The following is an 11,223-nucleotide window of genomic DNA, read 5'->3' on the forward strand; positions in this document are numbered from 1 at the left end:
GGGGGGGGGGGGGGGGGATCCACTTTTCGAAGCTTCATGTTGAAGGGGGAGATTCTATATGTCCCCGTAGAGTTCATTTTTCTTTTCAAGTATAGTAAATGGAGATTTTTTCGTTTCTTTCAGTTTCATTCTGATATTTCCTTCCTTATTTCATCAGTCATCAACAAAGCTTGGCTCATACCATGAAACATTAACTACCATTTTTCCATTGTACTTATTCCAGCAATGTCTTTGCCAACTCCCCCTTCTTTATTTCAGCTGATGTAGCTGGCGCTTCAGGTTCAAGGTTAGCTTCCAAGAATTTTAATGCTCTCGTTTTTGTTTACAATTTCTAGTCCTAAGAGTATATACTACCCAGGGAAAATGAGGAGTATAAGGAGATAATTGTTCAAGCCGGGAGGACGTGTGAGGTATTGTAAATTGTAATCCATTTTACGCTTTTATATGTTGATGAAACTGAATGTGCCTATTTCTTGTAACAATTTTGCGTTATTTTTATCACAGAGCTATCTCTGTCAAGAGACATGGAGAAATGCTGTAAATGGAACTATTAATTACCTAGAGCATTATTGATGGAAATGCCTTATTGGTTGATGTGCGCATAAACGCATTTCAAAGCACACCATCAAGCCGACAATTGTTGGCTCTGGCATCATTGGCATACGTATAACACTAATTCACTCGTTCACATTGTTCCTTTAGGTCTCCTTGACAGTAGAATCCGTGAATTCATATATTGCTTGGGATTTCTCGGTGGTGCAAGGCAAGATAAGCATGGTACTGTTTTACTTCCTCCTTGCTAGTATCATCCGCTGCATCTCTTTCTTGATTTTGCTTCCTCCTTGCTAGAATGATTTTGCCCTGGGTTCTACTGGTCTCTCCTATGAAGCTATATTGACTATTTAATAAGTGTAAATTAATTTTCTTTCTTATCTCTGATTGCAATTCAAAACACATTCTCTCTAAGTCTATCGTATTTCTTGTTAGGAACCATCTGCCCTTGGTTTTGGCTTGTCATTCTGAACCCTAGCTGGACATTCCTTGTTGAAACTGTCTGATGATGTTTCACCTGTCTCGTCAGGATATTGGATTTAGGGTGGAGTGCATAGGGGCTTCTGGGGAAAAGACTGTAAGTGTGCACATTATTTTCTCACGCATTGTATCAATTCACTCTTCTTCCAGAGTATCTCGTAGATTTCTTTAGCTGGATTTTCTGATGGGTGGCGTGGACGATCGTATTGCAGCTGATATTACCTTACCAGCGGTATGAAGCTGATCAGGTGAGAACATGGGAAAGCATATGCTAATCTTGTCCAACAGAGCTGCTTGATTGAAAGGTTGCAACTCTTAGCCTTTTCGGTGGTTGCTTCTGCAGGGCAACTTCTCTACGTGCATGCCCGGAAACTACAAACTTGTTTGGGATAATTCTTATTCAACTTTTTTCAAAAAGGTGGGTTGACGGTTACAGGTTGTGGCACATAATGAATATCAACCTTGCAGTAGATCCATTTTACTTTTCTAGTTTCTTTGTTGTTGTTTCCACTAACCATACTTTCTCCATTTATCTTTGTGGGAAAAGACGCTCCGATATAAGGTGGATTGCATACCACCAGTCGTGGAGGCGACGGAGTTGAAGGGGGAAGAATGAAAGCTTAATTAATAAAGGACCGCAGGGTTTACATTCACCAAAACTGGTGTTCTGTGCGCAGACAACCTGTAACTCTCATTAATACGCCGCGGAAATTTGTGAGCATTTGTTGTGACCATTTACACAAATATCATTATTTTTGTATGGACTTCGCGGGCATCCATTGTTATATCCTCGTAGGGAAGAAGCCAAGACTGCCAGAGAGGAATGTCATTCTCTTGTTGCTAGAAGATTTCCCCTGTCTACGTCTCACGCTTTCTTTTTTACGATATTATACGATATTATGGGATACATGTTGTAAAGATGACCACGAGTAAGAGAGAAGCAAACCTATCCTAAAGGCCGAGTGCTCGGAATCCATAGCAGGAGTGGGGGCATTGCGAATGCAGAGTTGTATGGATCGGGATCGGACTCGCCCCAACCATCCAAGACGATAACGGCGATGGATGGTCCTCCAGTTTAAAGCCGTACTCGTGGAGAAAATATCGGAGCTACCCAGTTTAAAGCCGTCACAGTCGGAGCTACCCATAGCTATGAATGGAGAAAATATCGGAACCAAAACGCAAAAATCAGATCCGATACCGTTGGATTGACGAAGAAAACAAAGACGCCGAGAAGGAGCAGAAGGCAGGGAAGGAAGACGGTAAGTTTCTAGAGGGCCAGTGACGAAGAAGAGCTTTCCGGAGACTCGGGGATCACTTTGGGCTTCAGCCCAAGGTTACATGCACTTCCAATTCCCACCCTCTCCTTTGTTGGACTCTCTTTCTTTTTTGGTTCCTCTAGTTATTTTCTTTAGTAATTCATTCGAAATAAATGACCATGGGATGAATCATGTTCACGTATAAAAAAATTTCTTTAGAAACCTAAGCCAATGCCGATGTGCATCCAATCATTACGTGCTTTCGGCAGTCTTATAATGATAATATCTATCTTTTATTGATTTTCGAATATTTGAAAAAAAATTACCATTCAACTCATAGTAGTTGGTGCTATTGTTTTCATTTTTTTTATAATCCTAAAGTTAATCGAATTTTTGGTCCAATTATATATCCTAGAATGGGTTTTCGATTTATCTTAGCTGATTATACATTCTTTTTTTTTTTTATCTAGAGTAAACGAGACACTAGCAAAATCTATACAAATCTCGGCCATTTGATATTGACTTAAAGAGATTGATGATTGATGGTTTAGCTACCAGTGTCCAACTAAAGATTCCGATTTGATGCGCACAAATCCTCATGTGGAATTAAATATAATGTGTAACACGTCATTGATATAAGAACATCTTCTTACTACCTGAATATATATGGTTTAGTTTAGGATTTTATACTACGCTTTTTTTTATAAATTAAGTTACACATTACATTAACAAAACACATTACAAGAAGATAAAAACAATTAACGTCGAAATCTCAATTGTCGCCTTCGTTCGGAATAACTTTGATCCCACAGCTCCACGCCAAACAATCCTCTCACCTCAAACCTCACCGCCCCACGTCAAGACCTTGGTTTCAAACCATAAGATTGGACTCGTTAAAAATGATTCATATCAAAAGAGTATGTAAAGAATATGCTAAATATTATATAAGATTTAATATAATTTTAACAGTATTTCTTTATAGTTGTACATTACAAAGAAAGTTGTATATTACATTAATAAAACACATACAAAAGCAATGGACTTATATATGATACATATATATATATATATATGGATCGAACAACTCATATAGAGATCTTGATTCGAAAATCTCACCAGATTCCTCTTAATAAAATCAGTTTCACATGCATGATCGGTTAAGTATTCTTCAACCACTTGTAATATTATATTGTTTCCTACATGTATGTGTAGAAAACTTATTATATCCCATACGTAATCTGTTCCCAACCAATCATGGCCCGAATTTACAACTAACGGAAGATTACAAAACATATATATACACACATTACGTACCTTCAGCCAATTTTTTTTTATATACACACACACACGTAAAAATACACGTGCATATATATATATACACACACACAATCAATCCACACAGTTTCATATCAAAGATCGATGGAAAGGGAAATATTCGAAGATAAGAAAGGCGTGGAGTTGAGGGATGAGGAAGCAGAGAGAGGCGATGAATCGTTCATTGAAATTATACCTATCAACGTCAAGACCGCGGATGACTTGAACATCTTGCTTTGGCCTCTCGGTACTGAAAAGCCACCCATCTTCGAATCGCCTCCCACCTGCTTCTCTGCACACGCCGCCATGTAAGCTTAAATACGCATGCGTGTGTGGATTTATATATGTATACATATTGCATATATAATTTTGCGCAGGTGATTAGAACTATATATATGTTGTGTTTGCTTTTTCATTTTTTACGGAAGTTAAAATTGGTCTGGCTCGCTATGTGCATATATGACAATAACAGACGTGTGTGATTGAAGCATGTGCGTGGCATTAATGTATATGTAGGAGACTAATGAAGATGACAAAGAGTATAATAGGAATGAGGATGATGATGAAAGTGGGATGTGTGAGTGTAGTGGGGATGATAAGAGAGAATGTGGCAGAGAAATGGGTGAAAATGGAAGAAAGAAGAAGAAACAAAGAGTGGAGCAGAGGAAGTTCCCCAGTTCACAATGTCCAGCTTGAAGAAACACACGAGGACTCCATCAACGCAGCCATCGCTTATTGCAAGGCCTCCTTGGCATCTACATTATAACCACGAAAATATATGGCCGTCGACACATGTATACCTCAATGAAAACTATTTATTGAAATTATACCCATCAACGTCAACGGTACGGCTTATTCTGCTGTTGGTACTTGGTATACGTATGGGTGAACCGGGGGTTTTGACGAGTTTATGTTATCAGTTATCACCGCAGTTTAAAAGCAGAGAGAGCGCTTCTTCTTAAAGATATTTGAGACTTAGGTTTGTATGAGTATAGAAACGAAGAAGAAGACAAGAGATATGAACTAGTTTCTGTACTCTCTTCTCACTTGTATTTTCTATTTCTTATTATGTTCACATATACACACAAAACGCTAACGGTATAATGGAAGCAACAAGGAAAATAGTAAAGAACATATATTTACAGTGGGTGAAAAAGGAATTAAGACCCGTAGCAGTAGATCCCTTGAATGATGCATGCATGATGGAGAGAATACTGCATGAAGAGTGAGTGGAATATTCTCCAAATGATTTCATTGGAAGAATTTGCCTTATATATATATATATATAGTCTTTGCTTTTTGGGCAAGTCTCAACAGTCGAAACGTAAATGTCTTGCATCAACCAAACACCTAATCATGTAAACTTGAGTATGCTCAGATATATGCTCTTGTACGATTGCCGGGACATTTCTTTTATCTCCTCCTGCCTTTGGTTATTTAATCGATCCTTGTCTTCGGTGGCCAAATTTTGTTGCTATTAGTGTTCTTGGGCTTTGACAATACTATATTAGCTAAAAACCCTCGACCAATGTTTATGATGTTACGTTACTGTGACGATAAACTAATAGAACCAAACATTGTTTTAGTCGTTACCACGCTGATAATAATATCTAACCATTCAGCGTTTATACATTCATTCGTCAGTTGAACAATATATATGATACATCTTATAATGTAACCTTTCTCAAAGAAAACCAAACAACTTCGAAGACAAGGAAGCCTCAAGCCTTTATACATTCAATTAGAACATCAAAATATCGTACGAAAAAAAATCAATGAACAAAGAATCTATCCATAATTTACTTCTAGAATCTGTTTCTCAGTTTGGATTTGGATTTGTCTAAATAATCTACAACAAACGATAATGCAAAGAGGAACCTACTACAAATATAAGATGAAGCCTTTGAGACAAGCTTGTTCGCAAAATATTATTTGTTTATACTGTTTTTACCCATCAATTATAATAAATTCATGAAGAACCTATTAAAAGGCTGAGATGAATAAAATCATACGCGAGGTAGGAATAATTCTAATAATTGCACTTTTGTTTGTCAAACAATATACATTTCGCATTACAAAAAAAAAAACAATATACATTTCGCAAAATATCTATAAAAAAAAATCCCCAGGCGGGTCAATTGATTGATAGGCACAAGAGTGGAGATTTGACCCGAATCTTTTTTTTTTCGACTGTTTTGAGATGTTCGAATGCTTTACCAAAAAAGAATGAAATTGGGGATCCAGAAGGAAGCACGTGGTATTAGATGACAAGTAACAAAAGAGGCAAGATAACGGAGCCGCCGTTAAATGGGCGGTCTGAATCCGAAACGCCATTGAGGGAAGGAAAGAAAGTTAACAGAGTCTGATTATCGGATCGGACGCAGTCTTCAGATTCTCATTGATACAAAGTCTCAAGTTTCCGTCTTCTCTCCCAACTCTGCTTCCCCACCAGTCGCGCTATTACATGATCTTCGTCTACACCCTCTATTTGATTGCGCAATTCTTCCAGATTTATGGAGCGTCTTCTGATGGCCTTGACCGATTCCATGGAGAATCCTGCCGCCGCCGGTGAATCCGTCCTCGGTTCTATCAAAATCGCTGTTTTGCCTATTGCCAAAGTTTTCACCATGTGCTTCTTGGGTTTTCTTATGGCCTCCAAGTACGTTAACATCTTACCTCCCTCCGGTCGCAAACTCTTGAATGGGGTAATTTCCTCTATCTATCTATCTCGATCTCGCCTCAAAATGGAAACTTTGCATTTTTTTCCATCAACCCATCACTTGATTGTTGCTCTCAGCCTCTCAATTTCCTGTTCATACAGTTGGTATTCTCGCTTTTGCTTCCCTGTTTGATATTTTCTCAACTAGGGCAAGCCGTCACTCTCGAGAAAATGCTTCAATGGTTAGTAAACTACTTTGCTCTAATTGCGTTTCGGTGGCACCGCGCAAACTTTAGTTTCGTCTCCTTCTTTTGTACATCTCTTCAGGTGGTTCATTCCGGTCAACGTTGTTCTTGGAACAATCTCTGGCTCCATAATAGGTTTTATTGTCGCTAGCATCGTTCATCCACCCTATCCTTATTTCAAGTTCACAATCGTACAAATCGGAGTTGGTGAGCGGCTTTCTCAGCTTTATCCCCTCTCTTTCTTGGACTCTCCGTCTCAAGGATTGTTTCATTGCTTATCCAAGCAGATTCTATCAGTAGTGTCTCTATTCATGCATGAATTCGATCATCTATTGCAGGTAATATTGGAAATGTCCCTCTTGTTTTGCTAGCAGCTCTGTGCAGGGACAAGTCCAACCCTTTCGGCGACTCCGAAAAATGTAGCACTGATGGCACTGCTTACATCTCCTTCGGTCAATGGGTACCTTTTCCAGTATCCTTTTCCTCATTGATATGCCTGTAGGCTTTAAACTATAGTCTTTTTCCATATGAGCCCTGTTCATTTAGAGTTTGCTTCATGAATAAGAGTTCAAATGAGCTTTCGTTGTTGCAAATCGTGGTGCTCCTTTTCTATATGACCTTAGGCTTTCTCTGTTTTGAAGAAAATGCAAATTGATATATCAAGACTGTATCTGCAATGTCAGCTTTCCAATCTAGGAGTTATCAGCATTGTTTATGGAGTTGAATGCTGCTTCATAATATCTGCGCTCAGGGGCTTGTTGTTATGCTCCTGTAGTTTCCTGTGACATTGAAAGCATTTCTGAGATGCTAACTAGCCTTGAACTTTGATGTGTTTGTATCAGGTTGGCGCAATCATCCTGTACACATATGTATACCACATGTTTGCTCCTCCTCCAGAGGGGTATGATGGTGATGAAGAAAATCTAACTATGAAGAACCTTCCAAAACATGCTGCTCCAGAGCAAGTTCCGTTGTTAATTAAAACCCCCCCGAAGGACCCTCCACCTGCTCAAGATCCTCTTCCTTGCCAGGGCTTCGAAACTACAAGAATAGAGGAATCAAAGAAAGGCAAGGTGAAAAGGAATTTATTTGGTTTGTATTTTCTGGTGCAGGCTCCCTCATCGCAGGTTCTGATGTGTTCACATATCTGCTTCGTGATGCAGATTAAAGAGTTCTTTATTTTTCTCTATGAAAAGTTGAAACTGAAGCAAATCCTTCAACCTGCAATAATTGCTTCTGTAAGTTTCCTTCTGTTTCCCATTTACATTTGCTTGCCAGATCGATGTTTATGCTAAAAGATTCTTGTTGAACCCCAACCCGAGTCCTTCCATTTTTGTATATTTCCAGCTTTGGAAGTTTCAATCTCTGACCCCTTTGATGAAATAAGCCCCTTTGACTTGATGTGCTTTTCGTTTCTTTCTTTCTTTCAGATCCTTGCTATGGTCCTTGGTGCGATACCTTTCACGAAGAAACTGATATTTACAAGTGATGCTCCTCTTTTCTTCTTCACTGACAGCTGCATCATTCTTGGGTAAGGACATTATTCTTTGTTTCTAGGGATCAGAGTACCGAATTCTTGAAAAACTGAATCTCGATATGAATACTAGCAAGGGGAAGAAAAATAATTGTAAACGGGCAAGACTCTTGTTTCTTCTTTTCAATTCTCAAAATGTCATCCTAAATTCACTTACTGGTTTATTAACTTTCAACGTGTGGTTATCAGGGATGCGATGATACCTTGCATCTTGCTGGCATTAGGGGGAAATCTAATAAGTGGTAAGATGTTCTCTTTCATGTCGTCCTGCCTTTGTTACACCATTGTTTGTAACGGCGTCTATGAAGCATTTTTCGCGGTTTCTTTTCTAAATTTCAGGACCAGGAAGTTCAAAACTTGGGTTCAGGACGACAGCCACAATTATATTTGCGCGGTTGTTGTTGGTTCCTCCAGCAGGACTCGGAATTGTCATGTTGGCTGACAAACTTGGCTTCCTTCCTCCCGACGACAAGATGTTCCGATTCGTCTTACTCCTTCAGCATACGATGCCCACCTCTGTTCTCTCCGGTAACGTCCCATTCTCTTTCTTTTGATGAAATTTGAAGCAGCGAAACCAATCGCCTGCATGCCGATTATTCCATTCCTTTGCAGGTGCTGTTGCAAATCTACGAGGCTGTGGAAGGGAGTCAGCGTCTGTCCTCTTCTGGGTTCATATTTTTGCGATTTTCTCAATGGCTGGATGGATGATTCTGTATGTCACCCTACTCTTCTGAACTGCCCTCTAATCTCTCTCATACGAGATTAATCTCTTCTTCATCTCTGGCCGATTCATTTACCTGTTAATATGAAAAAAAAATACTGTGTTATAATCTCTATAGAGCCATTTTCTCTGCACGATGGGGACGGAATGGTTTGACGTTTTGCCTATCCACGTCTTCCTGTAATACGGTGTCAAGAATCAAACCGAGCTTTTCTCACGTTCTGTGTACAAATGTGATGTGATACATAAGCATGTGACGGAGCAGCAGCAGTAGGTTACCTTCTTTGAGATCACCGCTAGACAATTTGCAACAAACTCCCGACTAAATTAAGCCTTGTACTGCTGCTAAATGTTATCCAACTCACAAGATAATCTTCCCCACAAATTTGATTTCAGTTAAACCAAAATATACATAGAAACTTTCATGATACAAGCATCTGGTCACCATCCATCATCCAGGGATACAAATTATAATAGATATAGGGCGGGGGGCAAGATCCACAGTTATGGACAAGCCGTGAAACTAATCATCAGCTGGTAATTGGAATAGTCTAGAAATCAGTCAGGAAAAAGGCAACCATCGTCTGCTCCTGTTTCCTCTTTGGTTATGAGAGCTTCCCATCTCTCTTCTCTGTGAGTTGCTAAGCACCATTGCCAATACAATGCCTACTAGACTGACAACTGGTGCGGCAGCCAGGAACAACCAGCTTCCTCTCCTTACACTCGAGTCACTCTCGTCTCTCTCTCCATGTACAGGATCAGTCTCAGCAGTTGTCTCTCCCTCCTCCACTTCAGTGTCCTCACCAGAAGAGCTATCTTCGATTACGTCCTGATCCGTGATTCTCTGTCCAATGGCATTATGCTTTCCATCTTCGTAATCCCTATCATCAGTTGGAAGTTCATAACGGCAAAGTGGGCACGAATTATGTGCATTTAGCCAAGGTAAGATACACCGAGTGTGGTAGAGATGAATACAAGGAAGCTGGATGGTTTCGCTACCGATAGCAAAAAGGTCCTTGCAGATTGCACAGACTAGCCCATCATTGTCCTTTAATTGCTCCTCATGGATGATAACCCTTGGCAGATTCCTCACAAAGGACGCAGATGCAGGAGGTGCACCCCTTCTTGAATTGTTAGACTCAGCAAGTTGCTCAAGCAATTCCCCAAAGCCTCTATCATCAAGATAATCCCCAGCATTTGCAACATGTAGAGAGAAATCCATATCCTCGAAACCATTGATGTTCCTTGATAAGACTTGCCTACTCTCTACAGTTCTCTGGCGTATATCTCTCTCGAACTCCGGAGAATCAAACCGTTGGCTACGGGTAATGGAGCTGTAGCTCTCACTTGGACTTGCCAAATAATTCCTATACTGTGTTCCGGCAATACCCCTTGTAGCCCTTCCATCCTCGGCATCTGTCTCTTCCCATTCCCTATCTTCTTCATCTGAGTACCATTGGCTCAAACCAGCACGCATCGGGTCAATATCAGTGTCAATGTCAAGGTCACTCCCGCCATATGGTTGAACAAGGATCCCGGTGTCCGGAAAACCACGTCTGTCGGTGGAAGCATCAGACTCTCCACCATAAGCACTAAAAGGATTTGCATCGGTATCACCATGCCAAAACCTGGATTGAGTAAAACTGATATTTGATTCAGTTTCACCATAACGAGAATCTAAGTTATCAAAATCTTCACTTTCAGTGTCAGAGAAAACCCTTCTCCATCTTCTAGAACCACTTGGAGTTGTATGGGAGCTAGTTCGCTGTAGCATCCTGGTAACACCCTCACCATCAGCACGTTGATCCTCATATCCATTTGCCACTAGTAGGCTCTGTCGTGCCACACTTATCAAACGAGTAAATTGTTCTGAGGGAAGATCTCCGATCGACTCAGAGCTGTTATGTCTAGTTCTTCTCCTTCTTGTCCTCCTCCTGGTTGTCTGTCTCCGAGGTGAGTGAAGCATGGGGGTGCCCAAATTTTCGAGCAACAAAAATTTACAGTCCCCACATAAGCTAAAAATTTCAAGCTCAGCAGATTGAACGATTATTCCACACAGATTACATGCTGCAGATGGGTCTGCCATTAAATTGCTATCAATGTGGTGATCATGGGCACCAGAAACATTTACGTCACTAGATACTCCCTGAGATCGTGGTTCCATCAGACCCAAAGCAGCAACTCAACGTTCTGAGAAGGAGAAAGCATGGAAAACATGAGCAACTGTGCAAAGCAGTATCACCAAAAAAAATCACTAACGCTGGGTGCCCCGTAGAATTTCCTAGAGTATAAGTCTGTGAAGTCTATTACGACGGGTTGAACAGTTTCAGAGAGAAGAAAGGATCATCCTTGGTGCTGAAAGGCAAAAAAAGGTGAGCTCAAAGGCGTAAATCTGCGAACGATTTCGTCACAGGAAATAGTATGAATTAGCGACAAGTTTCAACAGACATTCGAGTAGGGAA

The 11,223-nt window shown here is 40.2% G+C and overlaps 4 protein-coding genes across 11 annotated transcripts in view; 3 read left to right on the forward strand and 1 right to left on the reverse strand.

Annotated features, from left to right (window-relative positions):
- LOC104816146 overlaps positions 1-1,880 on the forward strand; it is a 3,918-nt gene extending 2,038 nt beyond the window's left edge. The window contains exons 9-16 of one of the 4 annotated variants that reach the window (XM_010544824.1): positions 224-286; positions 359-410; positions 505-537; positions 703-777; positions 1,082-1,129; positions 1,245-1,280; positions 1,376-1,450; positions 1,580-1,880. In XM_010544824.1, the coding sequence (XP_010543126.1) occupies positions 224-286; positions 359-410; positions 505-537; positions 703-777; positions 1,082-1,129; positions 1,245-1,280; positions 1,376-1,450; positions 1,580-1,648 (451 nt within the window). In that variant the 3' untranslated portion in view covers positions 1,649-1,880. The other 3 variants (XM_010544825.1, XM_010544826.1, XM_010544827.1) reach the window with 3 other exon arrangements.
- Positions 1,881-3,678: 1,798 nt separating this feature from the next.
- On the forward strand, positions 3,679-4,678 carry LOC104816148. Its single transcript, XM_010544828.1, has 2 exons — positions 3,679-3,910; positions 4,119-4,678. Exons 1-2 carry the CDS (start codon positions 3,708-3,710, stop codon positions 4,366-4,368), a joined length of 453 nt encoding a protein of 150 aa, XP_010543130.1. The 5' UTR covers positions 3,679-3,707; the 3' UTR covers positions 4,369-4,678.
- A 1,345-nt stretch (positions 4,679-6,023) lies between these two features.
- Positions 6,024-8,928, forward strand: LOC104816150 (protein PIN-LIKES 6). 3 transcript variants are annotated; one of them, XM_010544833.2, is made up of 10 exons: positions 6,024-6,307; positions 6,400-6,503; positions 6,589-6,713; positions 6,845-6,966; positions 7,349-7,579; positions 7,670-7,744; positions 7,937-8,037; positions 8,230-8,282; positions 8,380-8,568; positions 8,653-8,928. In XM_010544833.2, exons 1-10 carry the CDS (start codon positions 6,116-6,118, stop codon positions 8,772-8,774), a joined length of 1,314 nt encoding a protein of 437 aa, XP_010543135.1. In that variant the 5' UTR covers positions 6,024-6,115; the 3' UTR covers positions 8,775-8,928. The 3 variants fall into 3 exon arrangements, with proteins under 3 accessions (XP_010543135.1, XP_010543137.1, XP_010543136.1); XM_010544835.2 differs by having other exon boundaries at positions 6,881-6,966; XM_010544834.2 differs by having other exon boundaries at positions 6,424-6,503.
- A 202-nt stretch (positions 8,929-9,130) lies between these two features.
- LOC104816149 overlaps positions 9,131-11,223 on the reverse strand; it is a 2,773-nt gene continuing 680 nt past the window's right edge. The window contains exon 2 of one of the 3 annotated variants that reach the window (XM_010544830.2): positions 9,131-10,951. In XM_010544830.2, the coding sequence (XP_010543132.1) occupies positions 9,324-10,925 (1,602 nt within the window). In that variant the 5' untranslated portion in view covers positions 10,926-10,951 and the 3' untranslated portion in view covers positions 9,131-9,323. Of the gene's footprint in view, positions 11,154-11,223 lie in introns of all 3 variants that reach the window. The other 2 variants (XM_010544832.2, XM_010544831.2) reach the window with 2 other exon arrangements.

This window comes from Tarenaya hassleriana, unplaced genomic scaffold (assembly GCF_000463585.1).
Source record: "Tarenaya hassleriana unplaced genomic scaffold, ASM46358v1 Cleome25, whole genome shotgun sequence".
In the NCBI taxonomy this organism is placed as follows: domain Eukaryota; kingdom Viridiplantae; phylum Streptophyta; class Magnoliopsida; order Brassicales; family Cleomaceae; genus Tarenaya; species Tarenaya hassleriana.